Below are 26,009 nucleotides of genomic sequence, written 5' to 3' on the forward strand. Positions count from 1 at the left end.
TGTTTCTAAGCCTGGTTATCCATAACAACTTACAATAATCTATACAAGCTACTAAATTGATGGAATTTCATTTGTTGATGCCAAATTTGATCAAGCATTATTGCTGGCGTGTTCAAATCAAGTTTTGTAAAACGGGATCCTGTAACACATAATTTTTTGATTCTCTTCAAATCCCCCAAGTTAATTGTATCTTCTTCAATCAATCGCAACTTTACAATAAATAATATCTTGCAATTGATTTCATGTTACACATAGATACAATGCATGGTAAGATGCAATTCATTGCAGCAACATTTGAGATGCAATAGACTATTACAATTTTTGGTTTGCAAGTCAATTTTTTTATGTAACAGGACCCTGATGTAAGGAAAATAATCTTTCATAAATTAACTGTACTACTACCTGAAGTACATATAATTCCCATGAATTATTCAAATTACACCATATCCAAACTTCATCGAAGCAGAGATGATTTGGAAGTGAACACCATCACAAATCCTCTTATCAAAGGTGATGGACAACGTTTTCACAAGTTAAAGAAGTAGAAAATGTTCTTTGTATACTTCAATTGATGCTCTTTGGATTTATTTCATAGGGTAGACCATATCTCCGTTGTCACTTTGGTATAAAAGCCTCATCAAAAATTTGATTTTTCTCAATTTCCCTTGACACACGCACAGGTGACAATTGCTCTGTTGCCAAATCCTAAAAAGAACTACTGTTAACCAAATTCCCAACTTTAATACTAATATTCTGTTTTTATATAGCGCTCAATACATCTATCCAACGATGTGCCTAAGCGCTTTACAGATATATTATTAACCCAGTCATCAGATTCAGGCTTACCCGCACACAATGTGTGCACATTTTCCACTCCCTGGGTATCATTCCAGCCAGTCGCCATTTACAAGCGCACACTTGCTCGTCCAACCACATGAACTTTCGTATCCTACCGGGTACCCATCTAACACCTGGGTGGAGAGTAGCAAGTGCAGATAAATATCTTGCCAAAGGATATTAATGCCGTGTCGGGATTCGAACCCTCGACCACGACACTCCCAACTTTGATCTTGGACCTAACACTACATCTCATCAAAACCCTGAACTAACATAAAACTGAATTGCATGTGACAGATAACCCACATGTTTATGAGTAATGCCCGAGTTGCTTCATTTTAGATACAAAATGTATTTCAGTTAGATTGTTTTTGAGTAGGACTATTTACATTGATACTGTCACAATAAAGAGTAATTTGAATACCAAAAGGAGATTAATATTCAGCCAGACATTTAATATTGCTTCTTCTTATAGCTGATATCATACATGTATTTTTACATACTATGTATCACTGTTCCAATTTCTACATGCATCAAGATTTTTGTAACAATCCAGCATAGAACATAACAGATGGGACTACACAGACACATATAGCCTAAGATATAACTATGCTAACATGAATACCTCTGTATTTTCTATAGCGGTTGGTAGCTTCTCTTTGAGCACTTCTTTACTTGTGTAGATGTGTAGGCCTAGAAGATTGCAGCAGCTTTAAACCATATTGCTAATAACCATCCAGCATCGAGCATTACAGATGAGATAACATTCATGTATCAATTATACCTATGCTAACGTGAATCCCTCTGTGTGTTCTATAGATGTTAATAACTTTTCTTTGAGAACCTCTTCACTTGTGTAGATGGGTAGGTCTAGGAGATTAAAGCACGTATGAGCGACAGGGAAGAACTCCTCTCCTCCTTTGACGGGTTGGATGATGACCTGAAGACTCTTCCAGCCCTGGATAGGCACGTGATTGCTGCCAGTGAGGAAGACTAGAGTGATAGAGAAAAGAGAGAGAGAGAGAGAAATAGAGAGAGAGAGAGAGAGAGACAGGGAGAGAGAGAGAGAGAGACAGAGAAAGAGAGAGAGAGAGAGAGAGAAAGAGAGAGAGAAAGAGAAAGAGAGAGAAGGTAAGAAAGGTTGGGGTAGACATAACATAACAAGCAAGGTAAACATATACAAGAGCAATATAGCAGGGCTCAACACTATCAAGGGTTCAAATCACAATTTGAATTCCAGATCCCTAGAATTTAGAAAAATATAAACACAATAGGCACCTGCATACAGTGCCCCTGTTTAGAAATCCAAATGACAAAAGTTAGAGTTACCGGTAATGGACTAAGCCAAGAGCCAATATCACTGGGATAAATGTTCAAATCGCCCTCAAGAAAGTGATAAAGGAGGGATACGGGAAAGGGGTGAGGGGGATGGAGGGATGGAGGGAGGGAGGGGAGGACGAGGAGGTTAAGAGGGAAAAGAGAGAGCAACAAGAAGAAATAGCTTACCCAGAAACTTTTTCTTGTCTTCCACTGACATCTCTCTGAAGACTTGCCAGAAGAACTTGATGGTAGGATGTCCTGCACTGTACTCTCCCTTGTACTCAACATTCTGCATGAAGAGTGATGAAATAATAAATTAGTTAATGGTCTATTCAGACAAGAGGCAGTCAACTGCATTTAAAAGAAACATTGACATTAGTTCCTGAGGCTGAAAGGAACCCAAGCACACCTCCACCACACACCTCTAAGAATCCACTAACACTACAACTACCACTGTTACCCACCACCCTCATCATCACCACCACCAATAATCACACGTACCTTTTCTAGGTCATCCCCATTGATATCCTCATTACCGACAATTATCCTGAGGATAAGTCCACCTAACATTTCTAGGAAACCACTCATCCAACTGTCACTACTGCCACTACCATGTTCCACTTCTACATGTACCAGTATCTTACCCCACTACCCCGACCATTATCCCCACCACCACCACCACCACCACCAGCATCACTTCTACATACCTCCTCCAGCTCATCCCAGTTGAACTCCTCATTACCGATGACCATCGCCATGAGTTCTTGAGGATGAAAGAACCTCAGGACATGCCCACCACACACTTCTAGAAATCCACTGCTGAAGGCCTCAAATTGCTCCTTCACAGACTCGTTGAGGCGATAGTTCACGTAGGCCGCAACATACTCATTCCTGTATTAAGATAGAGAATGGTCAAATAAAACAATTGCTTTTGTCCAGAGAAAGCAAATTTCTTTAAAATGTATCGAAATTCAGACACCCGATGATAACTAACTGACACATGATACAGCTAGCGCCTCTCTATTATAGCAGGATGGAGCACATATAGATTATCAAAACTCCTTGTTTCTAAAAACTGGCAATGCACAATTGGAAACAAAATATTGATAAAATACTATTTTACAGATAATCAGCATGCATGCAGGCATTCAGCTCTATTGTTGGATGAGGAATAATGAATATCAATCACTGTAATCTCATTATCAAAACCCCAAAGCACTCTAGCACATATTTTACATTGATTAAACGATATCCTTCTAAACTTAAAAACCTACTTACCTATTCTGGAAGGTTAGTTCTTTCTCTGAGCCGTTGGGAACTAGATCGCTTGTCTCCACCTCTCCAAAGTTATCCTCATCGATCTGGAAGAAGAGAGGGAAGGTATCGCCGAAGGTCTCTGGGTCGTCATAGTCAAGCATGGATTGGAGGTTATGTGCAACCTGGGGTTCTAGATGCTTGAAGTCATCCAGGCTTGTCTCACTAGTCAAGGTGGACAAGGAAAGAAGGATAAAAAAATAAATTAGTGATAATGATGGTAATGATGACAGGATTCTGTGACACATACTCAGGAGACATTAATCCCCAAGGTTAACTTAAAGGCAGTGTTTAACAATATTAAATCCGAGATGCATGGCCCTACGTGTTATAAGTGTCTGTGGTATGGTGTAATATTGAAGCCCTAAAAAAATTGTGCTTCAAAATGATCAAGAAGTGCCTCAAAGAAGTAAAAATCTTTATGTGACCGGTTTTACCATACTCATTTTCTCTAATAGACTGTAGTGTTATGAAAATTGTTAGGAAAACGCAAAATTTGATTTTGATTTCCAATCATCAATATCTTGATAATCAGACAAGCGATCGCCTCGTAAATGTCATGGGGTTTCCTGACTGACCTAAATCCAGGATTTTGTTTCAGAATCTGAGACAAAGATCCCCCATCCCTAATCAGCATCCTGACTGCATCCCTGGCCAATAGCTATGATACCTACCCCCAAAAACTAAAAAACAAACACTGAATTTGATCACAACCCTGCCCCTTTAACCCTTTACTTTTGATGAAATGGGGCCCAGAGCAACCTCTCAGGAGCATGTTCCGATCACGGATGATGATGGTGGGGAAGAAGATGATGAAGATAATAAGAGTGGTATGATTGATGGAAATGACTGAATACTGTCATGAGGTTGAAGATGTGACATCAATAAGGCCCATCATTTATAATAATAACGATGATGATGGTGAAGATGATGGTGATAGATGTTGTTGTTTTTATTTCCGTATAATAAAAAAAAAATCAGATACAAATACAAATATACGGCTGGTTGCCCATATTCAGCTGCAACTGTAATTGTTGCTGCTGGTCTTCCATGGGGCCAGTTTACAATATACAAAATATACAATATTACGAATTAACAAAATAAATAATTACAAACTATCAGTCGAAAACTTAATACAAATACTTAAAGGAAAAAAACAAAATGATGATGATGACGATGATGATAATGACAATGTTAAAATATTTTTGTGCTGCAGATATAGCTAGTGTTATTTTCTCCCCAGAAAAAGAAATCACAGAAAAACAATCAATGATATTCAAAATACACTTTTTTCCTGAGGATACAAAGTACTAAATACTAAGAATACAAGAAAGAACTAAGTAATTATAAATAAAGGAAGATATCAGCCGGTTCTTTACCTATCTAAGAGTTTCTTGTAGAGAGCTAATGGAAAGGGCAGTGAGATGATCATGTTGTTGTAGATAGCTAGACCACAGACGAGACCGACAAGGCGAAACATCTTAGTGTCTTCAAACGACTAGGTGAAAAGAAAAAAAGGCAAACAAGCAAAACTTGATAAAACCATGTACTTATTATACAGATAGAAATAATGAAACAGCTAACCCAAAACACACAATGCCTCTGACACCATAGTGAATTAAAAGACATCATAAAACTTCTTTTGTGTAATGCTCAAATATATCTCCAAAGTATATTGGCTTGAGAAAGCCCACAGGAGTGGATGCAAGCTTGCCTCCTCAATAATTAAGCAGGTAGATACTTCAACACTATAAATCAAAATTACATATATCAATTTTGTTTGCAATAATGTTCTGCATTTATACATCACTTAATGCATCAAAGATGTTTCTAAACCCTTTTAAACAGATATATTATTGAACCACTACCACAATACCCCAAATGTGTCGTACATTCAAGATAAAAGCACACTTTTTCAGAGAAAAGTTGTTGTAGTGGGTACTTTCTTACCTTGCTGTTAAACCAGATTTTTCCTGAGTCATCAAAGTATCTGAACATGCCATACTTAGGATCTAAGATCTCTCTCATAATCAGCATAAAGAATTCCTGGCAATAGGAAAGAAAATACACCAGGCAAGAGCTAATTAAAAATTCATGATCATTCTTTAAAATTACACTTTAGTTTCAAAGATATATTGACTAGACTAATTTAATAACTATTCAAATTTTATGCATATTTTTTAAAGCTCCTCTAAAGTGTTGGTAGCCCCAAATTTGCTAAAAAACTTGAGGCAAAATTTAATTCAAATATCAATTTTCTTCTTTTTTGTTGTGGGAGGGGGGGGGGGGGGGCTGATTTTCTATTCATTTCTGTTTTGCATTTTTTTTTAACAGTGTAACACCATAGCGATTGACATTTACTGAAATTACCATTTTTGTTTAAATCAATAAAACCACTTATCTATTTAGCAACTCTGGCACGTTGGTGTAAAGGCTTGCTACATGTAATACACAATGTATCGTCTAATAAAATCTACGGCATACATGGAATTTGCATTCTGAAAATGTGAAAATTTGGCATAGTTTTATTTTACCTTTTGGACGCCTCCAGCATCGATGGCCTCCTCTCCAACGAAGATGACCTTGAGAGGTTTCTTGAGCTCACTCTTATCTAGATGACCGAGCTGATCTATGGCTGACGAGACCAGGTTCTCTCTCATGACGCACAGGATGAGGCACGGGTTCACCGGGTCCATGTTGAAGAAGACGCTGGCAAAGTTGACACGCTGGACTTCTTCCATGGCAAACTAAACAGCACAATCAAAGGTAAATTGGATGAACTGTCAATGCCTCGGTGACAGTTGCTGCTGGCTTTATACGTTATGTCAAAGAATAGTCCCAAATACTAATTTCTGTGTGTGTAATGCTGTTCACTGGATGCGATTTTTCAGCAAGCTTTAATCAAATTATTATATTGATGATTTTAAAACCCTGAAATACACAATTATTTATATGGCCTACATGATGATAATGATAATAATAATAATAATAATAAAAGGTATTTCTACTGTGCACTCTCTTATATATTACCACTCAAGGCGCAACAATGTAATATGATAAAAAAATACTTCAGAGTTATCTTAACAAAAAACAACTAAAACAATATGAAACATGTAACATTAATCTATCTTTCTAAATCATTATTTTTTACATTACAATTGTATAACCAGAACTTTGTTTTTATCTTTAATGAGTGTTTCGTTAAAGTATTTTTTTATTTAAGTTTTCTTCCATGACCTGACTCACCTGCATCTGAAGAAGAGCATCGAGGTGTAGAAGTGAAGACTTCATGTCAGCATCAAACACAAACGGGTAGTCACAGAATGTCTTGGAATCACAACCCTGCCATTATACAGGGTAAAATCATTGTTACTGTACTAATTGTTTTGTAGAGGTGTCGTAATCAAGTGGTTTAAGCACTTGACCTATAAACTTGCAAAGGTCTTAGGTTTGATATGTAGTTCACATCTAGTTATAGAGTTTCAAAAGATCAAGAAACTGAACCTCTACTGTGAGATTGAACCCCTTCAGGACTAAAAGAACACATCCCAATCCTTGATGTTTCATGTATATTTGATGATAATCCTTTTGTGGATCTACTTTAGTAAATAGATTTGATTTATATGTTCAAGTGCACAACATATTGCATATGAATACAACTACTTCATGGACTATCACCCTAAACAACTACCTACATAAAAACTACCCCCTTGGACAATGACAAACCTGTCATGGAAAATTGCACAGGGTACATGAATTAGAAGGTAGATGTCTGGGATGTAATCTTCTAAAGGGTAATTTGGTGGTGGTGGTGATGGGGGGGGGGGGGGGGGGGAGGGGGGAGGGGGAGGGGGAGGGGGTGATAGATAGAGTGCTAATGCAGGGCAAAGTTGTCCTAGAATCACTACGAAATGAGTTGAAATGGCTCAACTTACCGTGCTATGTAAGACTGTATTCTTGAAGAACTGTAGGAAGTCATCCTGCATATTGATGTACTTGCCAATGTTTGGTATGTGGAACTTGTAGTAAGGTAGAATCTCCCCACTTCTGAGATTGAGCTATACAGTGTGAAAAAGGTGGAAATGTATTAATATGAGTAAAACCTGGAAACATTTTTTTTGTTGTTGATAGACAGTAAATCAAGTTACGTAATTCCACAACATTTTGATTTGTTCAGGCGACCAGCAATTACAGTAAGCATATTTTCCCTTTGAACTCACTTTCTTACATAGGTAAATGATTAGAGTACTTTTATTTTTAGTATTTGAAAAAAAAAAGGAAGTCATCTACCGTTTAATCATGGCAAGGAACTTTTTAAATCAAAGATTGTGGATTGCGGTGTGGTGAACAAAGGCATAGCCACCTTTTCCAGTGAATGAGAATGTAAAGATCTATAAGGAACACCAGATAACAGCTATCTATAACCCAAACTGGGATCCTTCTTCCCTGGAAGCTTAAAGTTTTGCAATCTCAAAAGTTTGGACAAACACACTCACATACCAGCTGACATAGATTTTTATATATGTCTGGTCCACATCAACATACTACTTTACATGCTAAGGTAAGATAAAAATAAATGTAACGTCTTGTTTGATTGATATTCCACTTCCAAAGGAAAAGAAACTAGATGGAATTCGACTGCGCGCAGTCGAAAATGATGCCTCCGTCATAGAGCAATTTTACAAACCAAAACAGAAGAAATTTTTCGGATTCAAGTTCAATTGTAATCCATTGACAGGTTCTCAGAATATCGTGATTACAAGCAATTTCTCATATACATATATACCCTTTGATCTTTGACCTCATGACCCTAAAATCTACTCAGTTCATTGGCTCTGCAAGATGTCCTGAGTTAAATAGTAATCCATCTGTCAGTTCTAATGAGAATGCGTTCACAAGCTATTTTTGCATACATAATGAGCCCATGATCTTTGACCTTTGACCTTATGAACCAAGAATCTACTCAGTTCATTGGCTCTGCAAGTAACATACATGACCTAATTTTGGCAGGAATCCATCAATCGGTTCTTGAGATAACGCGATTACAAGCTGTTATTGCATACATAATGTGTGCTGTGGCCTTTGACCTTTGACCTCATGACCACTAAATCTAATCAGTTCATCGGCTCTGCAAGTGACATACATGACCTAAGTTTGGCAGCAATCCATCAATCGGTTCTTGAGATAACGCGATCACAAGCTGTTTATGCATACATAATGAGCCCTGTGACCTGTGACCTTTAACCTCATGACCCCAAAATCTAATCAGTTCATTGGTTTTGCAAGATACATACATGACCAAAGTTTGGCAGGAATCCATCAATCGGTTCTTCAGATAACGCGATCACGAGCTGTTTTTGCATACCTAATGAGCCCTGTGACCTTTGATCTTTGACCTCGTGACCCCAAAATCTAATCAGTTCATCGGCTCTGCAAGGTACATACATGACCAAAGTTTGGCAGGAATCCATCAATCGGTTCTTCAGATAACGTGATCACAAGAACGGGACGTACGTACGTACGGACGGACAACCCGAAAACAATGCCTCCGGCTACTTCGTAATGGAGGCATAAAAACAACAACTTCACGGCCGCTTAGTATTAACAGTACCTTGTTACCTATCAACAATAATGAAAGAAATCCTGAAAAGAAAAAGGGGGGGGGGGGGTACCAAAACTGTAGTATGGTTTAACTGACCTTGTGTAGTTTATGAAGCACCCTAACAGCTGTCCACTGTGCTTGGAGATCCCCTGTAGTGGATGCTGACCGGGACTCTAAGATGGACACTACACAGTCCATATGAACGGTCAAGATACGATTGAGATGGCGCGGTTGCAGGCCCGACCACCATCTGTCTGATATATATATATAATTAGGATTTAGTTTTGAAAGCCATTGTTTAAAAATATTACCTCTTTAATAATAATAATAATAATTTAGTGGGTTCTTGTAAAGCGCTCATGTCTGTCGGACTTGACACTCCTGGCGCTCCTGATTGATTGTAGTTTCTTAGAAAAACATTGATTTGTGCTCCTTTGGGGAATTAAACAGTGATATTTATACACAATATTTACAATACATACACTCATGTTGAGTTAACAGAGGAAATACAAGATGTTTTGTCCACAAATATCAGATATGATAATTTCTAAATGTGGTGGTATACACTGCTTATAGCCAGGATATTCTACTGGCACTACTTTGGATTTACGTATGCTGCCATCTGCGCTGCTCACAATGTCCTGATGTGCTACTTGCGCCCTCTATACAGCCAACAATGCCTATGTAGTGACCATTGATCCCCAATGATCCCCTTTTTCTTATGTTAATTGAGAGCTGATTTGATGAGATAACCACCTGCCAGTGACCAGCAGGGAGGTCTGATCCCTCCTGGCCAAACTAGTGCAGACAGGCTTTAAAGTGACTTGGTAACTTTATTTAGATGAGAGAAAATGGTGCTACCTCTCCAATGCTAGATGTACAGTTACAGATAATCTGAAAATTTGAGTGAAAACGGACCATTATTAATGATACAAATTGGGAAAAACTGATCTGATTGATTTCTTCAAAGAAAATCATAAATATCTGTGCGGTTTGAGAATTTTGTCTGGTGTTTTTGCATGTTAGAGGGTTAATACAGTAAAAGGAATAGAAGAAGTAACATTTCATACAAAAACTAGGCAGTTTTTAATCAACCTTCAACCATGTTAGTGTGTCACTTTAAGACAGTGTGTGTGCAAAAGTAAAACCTGTTTGAATTGATGAATGAAGGTCGAGATATACCTATCGTTTCCTCAGCTGTTGATGGCAAATTCAGTAGGGCCTTCCCTATCTGAAGAATGGTTTGTCTGCACCACTGTTGCTCAGGGTGGCTGAGAGCGGGACATTCCATTATTAAGAGGTAGAGCCTAAGGCATTCAGGCAACGGGTATACTGAGGGGTGTTTCTGAATGGTGGGGATGAGATGTGTGTTGAGGATCCCTGAGATCTGAGGAGGAAGACAAACAAAAACAACAATAAATGACAAATTGAAGAGTGTACTAATAGCCAAAAGTCAACCAAAACACAAGCATCCTATATCCATTTCGTCAGGGAAGGAGAGGCTGCAAATGGTTCAGGCAGAAGTTCTAAAGGAAGGCAGAGGACTTGCCTTGATGGAGCTAGCGATTGGAACATTTGACTCGACTTGGGGGAGAAGTTAATTTTCCTCCATCCATTTCTTTTTGGGGTTTTTGTTTTTACTCATCGCCCTCTCCCGGCCGTTTGTTTGGTTTTTCACATTAGGTTAGGGTTAAGAATCTGTATAGAGGAATATTAAGTGGTAAGTAGAGAGAGAGAGAGAGAGAGAGAGACAAAGAGAGAGAGAGAGAGAGAGAGAGAGAGAGAGAGAGAGAGAGGTAAATAGAGAAACATAACAGGAAAAGGAGGGTAGATGATGACGATGACAGAAGACAGTGAAAGAGGAATAAAGGAAGATAGATGACAGATATCAAAATATAAGAGATGGAGGGGATTAGTGACGGAGATAGAGGCACAAAAAGAATGGGGGGGGGGGGGGAGCAACAGAACAAATTTGACATAAATATTGAGCAAATTGAAATGCAACGTATTCTTACCAATTTAATAATGTCCATCTTTCCTGAGAGGCATTCAAATGCTGACCTCGCAGCATCCAAATCAACGCCATGCTTCTCACTCGCATTATTACAAGGGTTATGATCATCATTCCTAAAACAAAGCAAAACAATATGTGGAATAGAATTCAAAACTACTGTCTATGATGCCTAATTATAGGTATATGTAGTATGTATGGAAATAAACACCTTGCGTACTAATATGGCAATTGTTTGTCTTCTATGCCTGTCTTCTCATAGCAAATTAAAATGGCATTTTATATGTCAAGTTTTAATGGGCAATGTCTTTATGATTATGGCTGTGAGTGGCCTCTCTTAAGCTATGGTCACAAATCAGAGCAGCGACCGACCGATCAGTAGCCTGACGGTCACTGCTGGAATTTAGGCATCGGCCAGCGATTAGGTTGGTGCCTGGGCGGCGAGTGAAAAGTGAGCAGACGCCGCCCAAATTTTAACTCGGCGCTAAAACTTCAGCGGCAACCGAGCGATGCCCTAAAAAAGGGGGGTGCCTGGGCAACCGCCGCTCGGTGGCCGGGCAGCCGCCGGGTTAAAAACTCGCTGCTCGGCCGCCGAGCAGGCTACTTTTGGGTAATGTGACCACAGCATAAGAGAATATAATTGAATTGTTGGCATTTGAATGTCTTCCAGTCGGGAGAGGTCAAATCAGCTTTTTACTGCGTAGTTGCACAATAATGATGAGGACAGTGATGGATAGTTTTGGGTCATTTATATCATCATTAAAAGGTATTTGGCATCACCTATGTCTTGGAGGTGGAAAGCGAACTGAATCACTGTAACTCTCGGGTCTCTCCTCCAAATATAACTAATTTGGGTTGTGCAGGTGGACCACTACAGCAAAGTTCTCCCTACTCTTATACAAAACGTGCCGTGGGTTCTTAACACACAAAGGTGGTGACCCTCCTCTGCACAAGACCTCCATTTAACATCCATTACCAGGTGCTATCATCATGGTGTTCATAGCTATATATTACCAAAATTGTAAGACAATGAGTGATTTCAAGTTGGGTGTTTCGGGCTGGTGTTAGTGTTTAATAAACACTTACACCAGCCCTAAACGGCGAAATGGAAATCAGCTGGTGTTAAGGCTTTGACCTCTGAATATCGTCAACTTCCAGTAGCTAGTATTATCGATTTTGCAAAATTGTCGTCTGCTGAACCGACCTTTGTGGCTGGTGTTAATATTTTACGTACACATGTCCTATTCACTAACACTAGCCCCTATGGATTAAGCAAATGTTGATTTCCAGTTCGGTGTTAGTGTTAAGCTATCGATATGAATATCAGGCTCTTAATTTCATCGGCAAATTTTTAGCTCGATTTAAGAGCTCTTGACTGCTCTAAACACTAACACCCAACTTGAAATCACTCAATGCTTCACTGTGAATAAAGTAGAGCTGGAAGCCCTCAATCTGGTGAGATAAAAGGTGAGATGCATTTCTTACCCAACAAGGAAGGATGCATTGAGGCAAGCTGGAGATGAGAGGGCCATTTCTAGGGTCTGCACTGCTTTGGACGGCTCTAGTAGAGGACTACTTTCTGACACTTCTTGCAGCAAATCTTTTGTTAAAACTACAGGCTCTATGCTTGGAATCGCTTCCCTAAAGTCAAGAGGATGATCAGGGTCCTACAAAAACATCAATTTGGCAGAAAATTTAAAGTTCACTTGTATTTTCCCATTGCGTTGATCTGATTTATTGATTTCTGTCTCAACATTCATATACACATTTTCATACTCATGAACAACATATACCTTGGAAATATACCTTGAAAGTAGGCATTTAAAGATAACAACTTATTTGCCTCTTGTTGACATTAGGATGAAGAATCTATATTGTTGACAAACATGGACAAGCAAAAAATATAGAGAAATTGTAATAGTAGCAATGTAAATTACGAATTTACAAATCTTATTAGAAGATGCTTTAGTAAGTAAGTAAAACGAAGATACAGCATTGCACACATCTTGTGTATGCAGCACTCATTGTCACCTCTTTGTAGAGTATACATTTACCATCCAAAAATGAGTAGCCTTTATGACATTATCCTGGAATTTTCTTTATACACGATAAAGAGTATAGAGGCTATATCACCCTCTGTCCCCAATCACCATTTTTTTAGATTTTAGATTTAGATTTTACTAAGACACACCTCCATACAAAATTGGAAAGAAATCCGTCAGGAAATGCGGCAGTTAGAGCACATAAAAGACATATGACCTTTGACCCTATAAAGGACAACAGAACAATGAGGGCAGCATCACCCAGAAGTGTAGATGTGTAGATTCTACAAAGGTATATCTCCATACAAAATTTGAAAGAAATCCGTCATGAAATATGGGGGGGAGGGGGAGGGGGGGGGGGATAAAATTACATGAGCCAAACCACAAAATCAACTTACATTTCCCCTCGAGACAATACAAAATGACTGGTCTCCACCTGCAAAGATAGACCCAATGATAGACCTAGACTCCTCTCCATTGGAACATCCCTCAGTACTACTTGGTGCTTCCCATGGACCAGGAACAGGACTTGCACAAGACTTGGAACTGTCATTGTCAAGTCCAAGCTGACCTTTGCTTCCTTGACCTAAGGAGAAGAACCTTCCAGTGCGGCCCTCCAGGACAAGAGTGTGCTGCCTGAATAATAACAGCAACAAAGGAAAAATGTTACATGAATTTGAAAATTGAGATCAAATTGGAATTTTGCTGACAAGACATAATAGTAATGATTCCAGGATATAAACATTTGCAAACAATTTGTATGCCTCTGCCCACCGAAGGGGGTGCCAGAGGAATTATGTTATAGGATTTTCTGTTCATCCATCCGTATGTACTTCTGTCTGTCCCGTTTTCTTGTTATTGTGATATCTCAAGAACTACTTGAGGTATTAACTTCAAACTTGGTAACAGTATGTATCACCATAAGAAGATGATCTGATTAGATCTTGGGAGTAAATAGGTTTGATTTTTTTTGTTCTTGATTTTATTTATTTCTACATTTTTTCCATATAAAATATAACTGAATAACAAAGAACATATAAATGTAAGGTATAATACAACATAAACAAACAATAATTTCTTCATGTCAAAATGTTTTTTTTACATAATATATGTACATAATATTCCATAACATATAATCATAAATTTAAAGTATTATCCGAACTATTCTGTTGGAAAAGTGCAGGTGACAGGTCAAAGGGCATGGAGATACATTTCTGAAATTAACTTCATATTAATTGCAAAGAGATTGGAGATTTGTAAGTTTGCGATGGCAAGATTTGGGTTCATTTCAGATCAAGTGCAAATTTTTGTAATACGGGGCTCTGTATGTACCTTCCACAAGCCACCTGTGTGATCTCACTGCCCAGGAAGCCCTGGACACTCCTTGGGTTGACCTCGTTGCTGTGTGACCCATGACCCAACTGACCTTCTGACCCCTGGCCGAAGAGGAACAGTCCCCCGGACTACCAAAAAAAATGAGAAGACATCACAAGTATAATTATCATCATCAGTACCATCAAGATCATGTTCACCATCATTAACATCATCATCCTCATCATCATCATCATCATCAGTACCATCAAGATCATGATCATGATCACCATCATCATCCTCATCATCATCCTTATCATCACTGCCAAATATTCTTGAAACTAAATGATTATCTGGAGTATCACTCATTGTTTTCCTTCATAGGCAAATAGCCAACATACATTGGGTTTGGTTTGGATCAGCAGAATGAAAATAGAATCTAATATTCCTAAATTATACACACGTAAAAGCACAAAATCGAAATTGCAAATTTGGGATTAGAGAAAAATGGTAATTTATTTATAGATACAGATGATTGTCCCCATCTAATGCTTAAAATTTAAAATCTGTTTGTCAATCTAAAGGGACATTTCAAAGGGGAATATTTATTTACCACTTATGCATGCGCAGTACTGCTATTGAAATTAGCCTATAAAGGAACTCTATAAACATCAAACAAATTTCCATGGCAACTGAACACTTCAGAATCTGATCTTCCTCATTGGTCTTGTTTCATTGTACTTTGAAGAAATGAGGAGGACTTACTGCTGTGAGTATAGCTGTATAGTTCTGTCCACAGGCAATGTATTTCACCTGTTTAGTTTTTAGATTCTTCAGTGGAGTTGGGGAGACTCTATCTGCATTGGGAAGATTAAAAGACAGCAAATAATACACAAATATTGACTGCTATGGGGTGAATATGATTAAGTTCCTAATCTGTATTGAAATCGGTTCACGTGGACTCATAACCCCACAAAATAAATACCGCCTAAAGGAAATCCTCAAAATCACTAACTCAACTACGTACCCGGAATCCAGGGACGAAATAGTGAAGGCCGTTCTTTCTAGTTCTTATGTTATATTCCAAGGAAGACGTGAGCCAGCATGGCAATTTGATCAATACCTTTAATTTATCAATCTATATACATTAATTTTTCATAATTTCCTGTTTATCAATGAACTTGTAACCATTCTGTACCAAAATGACAATATTTACCGTAATACGTAATTTATCTTGATTCAATTATACACTATTCATTTATGTATCATGTATGGGGGAATTTTTCCTTCCTCATCATAATGTTTTCTACTTTTCTCCTTTTCTCCTTTTCACATCTTCCTTTTCCCTTTTTCTCTATCCCGGTGCTCCTTGTTATCACATATACTATTACACTGTAACTTGTATCGTTATTGTTAATGTACTTTGTTATTGTATATATTGTTCATTATAACCTGCCGCCTAACCCACTGGGTTGACGGCCTGGTTTTTGTGTGTACATGATCTCTAATAAAGACTTGATTTACTACTAATATAATTGCCACAGGCAATCTTGTTTCCTGACACAAAGTCAAAGGATTTTTTTTCTAAAAGAGGAAATGCCTAGCTTAAAAAACAGGATAAAACTTGTCCAGGTTGAACGTTCCTAACCCTGCCAAAAAACAGAGATGAATGTCCAACCTTAAAATAATTTTATTTTAGAGAAAACTGCATTTAAAGTCTATTTGGGAAATCTAAGTCCCAATTAGAACGTAATTGAGCTCTTGATGAAAACCACACTATGAGATTTTGTGGTGGTTAAATGGTGCCTGGTCACATATTGTAACCCTGTTCCCCTCAGAAACGTTATACCTCAAGAACGTTTTTACACAGTCAAAGAATACCGTAATTATCGGTGTATTAACCACACTTTTTTGCCGCTGAAAAGAATTCAAAGTCGGGGGTGCGTCTTATACTAGGTACACAAAAAAAAAAAAAAATTAAGTTTCGATTTATGCCCCTCCACCTGGCAATGTCTCCCAGCTCAGTAATCGGTGTGTTGACTTAACACTAGGAAACTAGAACGACACTCAAATTTGTCAGTCATCTTGGTTTGAAAGTAATCTTTCTGATAGATCTCAATATGTAGTTTATAATAATAATTCCTCCAATTTTTCTTCTATTACATGGCGTACCACAAGGTTCTATCCTAGGTCCTCTACTGTCTTTTAATTTACATTAATGATCTTACACATTCAGCTGCACCTCACAGTTAAATGAAAGGCCTCACGCGTGGGTTTTTTAACACGGACCCGGCAAAAAAGAGTTGGCAAAAAAGAGGGGTGCGGTTAATACACGAGGGCGGTTTATACACCGTTAATTATGGTACACATAATCGGGGAATGTTCTAGGAACATGCCTCACCTTCTGTTGTTCCAAGGCCCAGTTGTCCGCAGTTGTTCTTGCCCCAACCAAAGACAGCCCCAGAGACGGACAGGGCGAAGGAGTGCCAACCCCCACAAGCCAACCTCCTGATCGGGACACCAGGGAGGGAAGATAGCTGCTGTGGATGATCTCTGTACAGAGTCCGTCCGGGGGCTCCGATGCCAAGTTGTCCAAACGAATTGTCACCCCATGCAAATATTCTGCCATCTGTTATACATACAAGGAATGGCAATATAAATGGAAAATAAGCCTTCTTTATTCATAGACGAACATTTTAAAAAATTTAAAGTTTGAAGGCCTGCAAAGATAAGTACTGGATTATTTTTACAATTATGAAAGGTAACACCAAATTTGTTATAGGTTCATAAAGTTCAGTTGCCATGTTTTCAAGCTGAAATTAGAATCCATAATATACATTGTTACTAGTGGGCAAAATGTTAATACATAGCTGAACAGATTCACACACCAAATGAGATTTAACAGAATAACAAAGGGTTTGTACTTTCCAACTGCATGGGATTATTTTTCCAACTGTTTGACATTATCATTATCATGGAACGGTCGGATGATACACTTGCTATCATATGAAATTCTAAAAGCACAAGTTCTTGCAGATAAACAAACACTACAGAATGTCAACAATTGTCACTGCTTTACCTCTTGTAAGGGCCATGGAGTGCATAGATCCACATACTACTTGTGCAACCTGGCATGATGATAAGCTCTTCAAAAATCTATTAGGTACAAAGCAAAGGAATAAAAGGCAAATTTAGCATGTTTGATATAGTACATCACATCCACAGGTATGTATCTGACAAATAGCACCGCTAACAATTACTATTAAAACTATGTAAACTTATTTTGATTCCTTGTACGTTTGTAAAGCAAAACAAATTTCCAATATTGGACAATAAATTGAAATTTATTTGATTGACTTGATACAAATATGTTTTATCATCAAATGCCTTCAATTATGGAATAAATGAGGAATGCTACAGATTTTTTTCTAAAAGTTGAATGAGTTGAACTTGACTCTAAATACTTCTATACACATGAAACAACACAAATTTGAAAAACCCAACATATTTCCTTGAATTACTACAATTTTCAAATGTATGCTGAGTGCAACCATACTTTTCAAGGGCAACATTTATTCAAGAAGTTTTTCAATGCAACTCATTTTAATTTTCACATTTGAATAAAAATTACAATAACATATACATTGAAAGAGAATAAATAAATAAAATAAAACATAAACAAATTCAAATATGGTGGGATTTGCAAAGGCCACAGGCCTATCAACGGCAAACCCCTTTACCAAAAATGTGATATGCGTATATGTTTAAGAAACGAACAAAGAAAGAACAAAAACACAAAAATGGCATAAAAATAATATCTAATTTATTAAGCATAATATTTGAATGCATTACCCCATTGACTACCAAATTCTTCTATTCACATTGGTCTAAATGTAGGAGCTACCTTTTTCCCGGAGGCGACAGGTTAATAAGAGGCCTATTATTACCTTGGTTTTCTCTTGTCTTCACTGTCTCCAGTGGACAACCCACACTGACCCCTGTCATTTCGACCCCATCCTAGAACTTGACCTCTATCTGTGACCGCTAGGGTGTGATCATTACCGCAGGAGACTTGAGTGATCACCAAGGTCTCTGTAGCAGGTACATGGGCTGCAATGTGATGAAGAAACACAGGAAAAATATAGAAAATATAAGACTTTTTACGCCATTCAGTAATATAGCTCTACAATAATACAATATTTCATTAATTTGATGAATACATGTACTTTATAGGAACTCAAAAGTTGTGAAAATACCTCATATTAGTTTATATTGTACCATTAATTTGTAGATATCTTTTATGTTGTTTAAAATATTCTTATTTCAAAACGAAAAATGTTATGGCCTACCTTACTTTAATCATGTATTAGTTTCTACTTTCTAGGTCTTTACTAGTCTTGGTACTTACCAAGCTCAGATCCAGGTCTGTCCTGGCCCAACTGGCCTCTATCATTGGCTCCACACATCATCACTGTCCCATCACGAAGGAGAACACAGGTGTGACGTAGTCCGCAGCTTATCTCACGGATCTGCTTACCAGCAAGAGCAGGAACCTCTCTGGGCGAAGACAAGGACGGAACGTCGTCTCCAAGGCCAGAGATTCCCAGCTGTCCATCTTGAGTACATCCCCAACTGAAGACTGACATGCTAAATGCCTGTCCTATAGATAAAATAAACATAGAGTTCTGAAACTAAAAGACTATGGTATTGGTGAGGTAAATGGGTACCTCGTACGATTATTCCTTGAAATGCACTGTGCGCTGACAACAGCTCCCGGGCTAAAGCTAGGGTAATAATTTCCAAAGCTCTTTGGAAGCGCATAGAGATGTTATTTCATAACATATTATGCACTAAACAAGAACTGAACTATTATTATTAATGAAGGCTTAACATACATGTATTATAACTTATGTGTGACAGTTACATATCTACACATAGGTCTTACCAGGGGTGATAGTGAGCACTGAAAAAAAAATAGGTTTTTTGTTTTCTCCTCAACCACGCCCCCCTTGAGTAAAAAAAAAAGAAGACGATTCGCGGGGAAAAAATGGCATCTAACAACATTCCTCCCTCTCGAGTAGGAAAATTGAGACAAACTTGGGAAAATTGGGGAAAAAATAGGGGATATTAGAGATAATAAGAGGGAAATCGAGAAAATCAGGACAACATTGGGAAGGGAAAAAAAATTAGTAAAAAAAAAAAAAAAAAAAAAAAAAAAAAAATGATTTTTTTTTTTTTTTTTTTTTTTTTTTTTTAAATCGGGAAGAAAAAAAAAATCGGGAAAAAATCGGGAAAAATAAAAAAAATCGGGAAACCGATTTAAATCGGGTTTTTATCAGGCCTGCTTACTCTTTACTAGAATTAGAAAAACAAATGCGACAAATAAAAGTTAATTAACATTTAACTTAAAGAAAGACAGAAATAATCGTCTGGTAGGGGGAATTCTTTAATAAAACTGACATTTCCCCATAGTCTCAGAGAGGCACGGTCAGTGGAGCCAGCTGTAGTCTCAGGCTCAGCGGAACAAACGTTGATATCATCCAGAGACTGAAGGCTGCTTTCGGTCTGGATCTAGTCTTCTCATACATTCATAACCTTTCAGATTTGACCATGACTTTAATCAATTGATAAGAATTTAGACCTGTTTTGTCTGGGCTGGCGCCTATCGGATTACCACATGACTACATACAGACTAGCCTTAGTTAAGGGCTCAGTAGATGATAATGTAAAATATGATATTGATATCACCTATATTGGCACCCTACTGTACTCTGTAGGAATAGGGCCATACCCCTGCGTGAAGAGGCAGGTAAACGAAACCTAAAATGCGGCCGAAATCACCCCTCCTCGCATGCACCCAACAAACATCACACAGTTGCTCCAGAGTTTGCTAATGGACTTGTCTTTCTTCCCATAAAATGTACTTTGAAATCGGTCAAGAAATGAATATAAAATGTAAGATTTAACCCTTAATTAAGGCTACTCAGTCAGTACTCTGTGGCACGAAAGCCGCCTGTATTTATTGTAGGTCTAGTCGTTTGCAAGCCCAGCGGTCAATATGCATAAGTAATGAGCACATGAGCTTGAAAAAACAGACATGTTTCCACCTATACAGAGTTTAGACATCATTCTTTGTATGGTGTGAAAATTTCATTTTCATTTCATTTATTTCATTCTCCATAAAAACATTAAAACATACAACATGATATAGATCTAGACCGTAGTCTACAGATAACGATCGATAACAAGAAAAATACAAAGAGAAGGAGCAAACAAAATTTTATGGGAATGTGGGGTCAACAAAAATGCAATGTATTTTAAAGGGATTTTACCATGCATCCAACGGACCGGTCGAAAACTAGAGTTTAGAGTAGACTAGGTCTAGACCCTGGATCTAGATTTAGACCTAGTAGATCTAGTAGATTCCGTAGCGAGAAAGAAAAAAAGTGAAAACTGAAATGCGTAAATAAGGGTCTAAAGAAGGAAACGTTGATAAATACCCCAAAACAAGAACAACAACAACATCACTCCTGAATGATAAACGCCTATAAGGCTATAATTAAAACTAAAAGGCTAAACAACAACATAGTCTACAGCTATAGATCTACAGCCCAAACCCAGATCAGATCTAGTCCACCACACTTCCAAGTTCATACGACAACGCTACACCACGCCGGCCGCCTCCCGAGGCCCGTGCATCAAATTGCGCTGAATGAATGAGGGAGGGGTCGGCCTCCAAGCAAGTGTGCACTGTTTAAACTTTAAACAAATCAACGTTTTTGAAAGTTCCCTTGATGAAATACCTTATAATGAATTAGCCTACCTGTAACTATTGAAGCTTAAATTTAGGTTGTCTGTTGATCTCTTTATAGTCTTATTAGCACTTTTTGGCAGTCCTTTTTTGGAAATTCCACTTTCAAGTCTGTCGCAATCAAATTTCGATATCAATAATCGGGTGACTCATATTCGGATATCGATAACGAGCTTAGGTTATGTGATAGAGATATAGCCTTATTAAGTATATATCTCTATGGGTTAGTGTCATCTCAAATTCAAATTTGTTGTAATCATGGCGTCCCCAAAATATGCGTGAGGTAAGTAACAGCTTGGTCATGTACTTAAGCAATTAAATTGAGGTAATAATAATATATATTATACTTGTATTCATGAGTGCAGAAAGGATAAAAGAGCTAATGATTCATCTTATTTGTTTGTTTAAAAGAGGTCAAGAAACCCAACGTGAATATGAATATGCGGGAGCGTGTATTGTCTGTTGTCATTTAGGCTAGAGGCTTTTTTGAGCGTGATACATTTGATTGAAAAAAATAAAGGGGGTGTCTTTTTACGTAGCGAATTCGGTGTTTCGCCAGGGTTCGTAAAAAGGTTCCAAAAGGTTTGTAAACAGTTGCAAGAAAGTCATAAACAATTTTTTTTTTTGTCGCGAAGAACATTTATTTTTTGAACAGTCGTAGATCTAGATCTAGGTCTAGATCTAGATCTAAGCCTTTGCAAACGGTTGCAAGACGGTGTCGCTGAAGTTCTTTTTGATTCGCCAATGCTAGCGACCACGTGATCATATGGTTCCTATTTAAAATCAACCTATTGAGTAGTTAGCAAAAGGTCCAAAACATTTACAAATAGTGGCAAATGATTGGCAAATATTTGCTAATCTAAATTAGATTACCGGGTAGGTAGTAGATCTAATAAATCTTCGCAAAAACTGTCGCTAACATTTGTTTTCACTTAGATCTAGAGTCTATAGATCTAGGCCTACTTAGTTGCCAACCGCCTCTCGCAAACACTTTTTCAAACATTCGCTCAAATGTTGCCAATTGTCGCTAAACATTGCTAAAATAAAAGTTGCTAAATGTTGCAGGGGCGAAATTGATTTTCGCCAACATTTGTTAGAAAAGTTGGCGAATCCAAAATTAGCAATGTTCATAAGCATTTGCTGCTCAGTGAGATACCCCATTAGATAACGGTCAACTCTACTTATCTCACAGAATCTACTCATAGTTGTACGTTGTTTGGAGTAATAGAGTATAAGGGCTGTTATTAGGGCGTCTGATCGCGCACCCGATGTTGTGTGCTAAAATCTTTCCCATAGAGATTGCACACATCCCTATGTGGTCTACATGCATTGCGCGACCAAGCAAAATTGGTCAATGATTTTATGAAAAATTTGAAATTCAAACCTTTATAACAAATGATCCTGAAGGTGAAACTCAATAAATGTGGTGTCATATGAAAGAGCAGGTTTTTCTCCATATTCCCCATAGGGGGCCACCCCCGGAATTCTAAATATATCTTGCTCAAAACAGCGATTTAAACATCGTTTCCATGGTAACTCGGAGATTTACCAATTTCATGAACTGCCCCCCCGAGGGATAAGTTGGGCCAGCTGTAAAGAATATATCCATGCACTTATTTTTTCTCTAGTCCCAAGGGATCATTTGTTACAACAGTTTGAAAATACCCTTGCTCCACGCTTTGCATATCGTGCTGTGCATTAGCTGTGCAGCTTTTGAGCAGAAATTATAACTCTGCGTGAACCACTTTTCTGTCCATTCTGACCAAAATGCTATGAATATTGCACAGTTTTTGAGGGGCTGTATCTTTTGATAGAAACATCGGTGAGTCTTGAAATTTGAAAGGTATTATTCTGATTACATTTTTTACTCCAATATCCAACAAAAATGGTGAAAAACGATCCCAAATTGAAAATTGAAAAATCGTTCAGACACCCTACTGTTATGAAGTGTGAGATTTGTAGTGAATGAGATCTTTATCATGAAATAAATACCCACTTGGACTGATTACTATTAGTCTAGTATCACTTGAGTCTTGACCTGTCTTGTTTAGTAAGTTTGTACAATTTAAAGCCCCACTGTCGTACTTGTAGCTACTTGCTCCCTCTATATAGAAAACTTCCCCAATCGGTGCCTGTTGGTCCCCCATGATCCTCTATTCCTTATGTTATTTGAGAGCTGAGTTGATGAGATAGCCACCTGTCAGTGACCTCGCTGTGTGGTCTAATCCCTACTCGCCACACTAGTGTTGATAAGCTTTAATATGCATTCTTGTCAAATCCTCGCACTGTTTTGATGCTGTCTCACATGTCTTTTTTTATTTATGCAAGTGAACTTGTATGCATACTGAATAAGGTGCTTCTTTTATGTCCACACTTTATACCGTAAATCTCTGTGTATAAGGCGCACCTGTGTATAAGGCACCCCTATTTTTGAGATTTAAAAAAAAAAATCTTTTTTCTTTTCCTTCTGGGTTTGCTTTTTTGCCGACACCAACTGAATCGGCAAAAAAGCGTGCGGTCCCGTTCAGAAACCAAAGTCATGATGCAGGGATTTTCCTCCCGAGTCAAAACCGAAATTTAGACAGGCTAGTTTTTTGAGTGGTGATTCGATATCCCCTGTGTGAGTGAGCTGCATGATCAGGTGAGTGAGCTGGAGACATGGGAGAGCTTCGGCCGGCAAAGTTCTTTGTGAAGGGGCATTATTTATCGAGAGTGAAAAAAAAAAAAAAAAAAACTCTCTTCCCTTCAAATTAGGAACGTAGTTCAACTTCATCCTATTCTTTATTAGCATTATGTAATTCATGTTGAGACACAGAGATTTTCGGAAACCATTAAAAAGTAGCATTTTGAGAAATCAAAATATCCTGTACCAGTGTATTAGGCGCAACCCCGACTTATTCACGGAGATTTGCAGTAAGTTAAAATTTGTCTATAAAAGATAACAGTTAAATGCACTCTGCAGGTAATGCCAATGACGCGACGATGTCTTGCTTGCACTTGTAAGTTGCAGTGTCATCACCACAAAACTTGTGAAGGGAGACCCTTTTAAAAGTATGATGGGGAGTTGAATGTCTGTACACTTTACAAGCATAAAGCATTGTCTTTGCCTCAACCATCATTAATATTTTTGTCCTTTATAAAGGTAATACAAAGTTTTGGGAAATTTTGAAAATTGGGTGGATAGTGAATCTTTACAATTTTGATATATATTTGGATGCCCCTGGGGATGAATTATAAGCAATAAAAAATTAGCCCCTAAAACACTTCTGTTTTCGAGAAAAATTAAATATAAAAATTTACCGGTGCTCCCGGTAAATTTTGATGAATTTCAAATAGCGCCTATGGCCGTACAATGGTAGCTGCGACCATGAAAATCTCAGAATATGTAGTTGTGATATATAATTTCCAAACAGAAATAGCTAATCGGTCGATTTTAGTCAAGAAACATTGTTTCATAGCTAAATTAATATCTTGACCTTGAGAGGGAGCTATACAACATAAAGAGTTTATTATTTATTATTTCATAACTTTAGACTCAATTTCAACCGCGACAACGATCAATGAATATTGTAGGAACGCATATGCTTCCAATATGTTAATTTGAACCAAATTCATGACCCCATACTAAAACTTTGTAATACCTTTTATTGTCCAACAAAATTTTTAGAAGATTTATGAAAAAACTGCTTGTAAACTTATTGAAATTGCTGTTTTAAATCGACTGTCTGGATACACAACCTGTCCAGACACACAACGTCTGGGTATACTAGCTGTGTCAGCTCAATGTAAAATCTGATGTTTTCACATATTCACCAGATTGTCGTATGGAATTCAAGGGTGTATTAGTCTATTGTTAAACTACCTCACATCAAAAGCTGGTCCATCTGGAAGATTTCAGAAAAGAAATGTATTTTTTTTAAATCATCCCAAATGGCAGTGATAAATTAAGGAATTATAAAATAGCTTAGCAAAGGGTGAAAAATTGGCTCATAATGGGATCAATGATGATAGTAACTAATTTAGTCTTATTTATCCCGGGGTATCCAAATCATTACTCGTACTAATCTTCCCAGGGCTCAGCAATTATTATTACTCAAGCATTGCCAGGTACCTGTTTAATAAACCTAGGTCGAGAGGGAGAAAGGTGGGCAAAACACCATTGTAAGTACCAAGCAAGGATCATGCCCGAGACTACTCATACAAGAGTGTATCTTGAGCCTTCACCAATACCACAGTGAATACAATGTATGATTGATATTATGCCAAACTTAATTAAAACAAAAACGTGGGCAGAAGTGTGAAACAATCTTTCCTATTTACAATCTACTTTCATGTAAATGTTCATTGTAGATTAAATACACTATTGTGACCTATTTAATTTAGGGAATTGACAGTTGATTCATTACCTCAATTCATTACCTCAATTCATTTCAGATCCTTTGCCTTGATAACCACACAGAGTAAGCTGGAATATCGTGATGGCATTCACTTCAGTACTCCAGGTATGTTTTAATGAAGCTGGAAATTAAAGATCTAACCTTACTCTATAGAACCTGCCCCTTTTAGCCTCTCTGTTCATGTATACAGGGCGTATCATAATAAAGGATATTGAAGTTTAATGACGATTTATATGAAAACTACTGATTTCATAATCAAGCATTTTATGTCTGTTGTAAAGGACAGAATGTCCTCTTGTTAATGACACCCCGATCATACTACTACTGTCACAGTTGACTGAATAACAAAGCATTGCTGTCCACC

At 37.7% G+C, this 26,009-nt stretch overlaps 1 protein-coding gene across 2 annotated transcripts; it reads right to left on the reverse strand.

The window, feature by feature from the left end:
- Positions 1 to 1,007: 1,007 nt before the first annotated feature.
- On the reverse strand, positions 1,008 to 21,392 carry LOC584434 (probable E3 ubiquitin-protein ligase HERC4). Of its 2 annotated transcripts, none has more exons than XM_030979061.1 (21): positions 21,261 to 21,392; positions 18,846 to 19,092; positions 18,385 to 18,547; positions 17,517 to 17,593; positions 16,839 to 17,066; positions 15,203 to 15,294; positions 14,459 to 14,589; positions 13,525 to 13,762; positions 12,570 to 12,751; positions 11,089 to 11,200; positions 10,256 to 10,460; positions 9,170 to 9,327; positions 7,407 to 7,529; positions 6,718 to 6,813; positions 6,006 to 6,218; positions 5,422 to 5,517; positions 4,851 to 4,969; positions 3,436 to 3,636; positions 2,865 to 3,048; positions 2,344 to 2,446; positions 1,008 to 1,830 (listed from the first exon to the last, which is right to left on the reverse strand). In XM_030979061.1, the coding sequence occupies exons 2-21, from the start codon at positions 19,081 to 19,083 to the stop codon at positions 1,622 to 1,624; spliced, it is 3,168 nt and encodes a 1,055-aa protein (XP_030834921.1). In that variant the 5' UTR covers positions 19,084 to 19,092; positions 21,261 to 21,392; the 3' UTR covers positions 1,008 to 1,621. The 2 variants fall into 2 exon arrangements, with proteins under 2 accessions (XP_030834921.1, XP_030834920.1); XM_030979060.1 differs by having other exon boundaries at positions 18,846 to 19,097.
- Between the last annotated feature and the right edge of the window lie 4,617 nt (positions 21,393 to 26,009).

Source organism: Strongylocentrotus purpuratus, unplaced genomic scaffold (genome assembly GCF_000002235.5).
Source record: "Strongylocentrotus purpuratus isolate Spur 01 unplaced genomic scaffold, Spur_5.0 spur5_scaffold_10, whole genome shotgun sequence".
NCBI classification, from domain to species: Eukaryota; Metazoa; Echinodermata; class Echinoidea; order Camarodonta; family Strongylocentrotidae; genus Strongylocentrotus; species Strongylocentrotus purpuratus.

Coding starts and splice junctions, on each gene's coding strand:
- LOC584434 (XM_030979061.1), bottom strand. CDS start 19,083: ATGTCAGTCTTCAGTTGGGGATGTACTCAAGATGGACAGCTGGGAATC. Junction 18,548..18,845: donor CAGACCTGGATCTGAGCTTG/GTAAGTACCAAG, acceptor ATCACATTGCAG/CCCATGTACCTGCTACAGAG. Junction 11,201..12,569: donor AATGCATCCTTCCTTGTTGG/GTAAGAAATGCA, acceptor GCTTTGTTTTAG/GAATGATGATCATAACCCTT.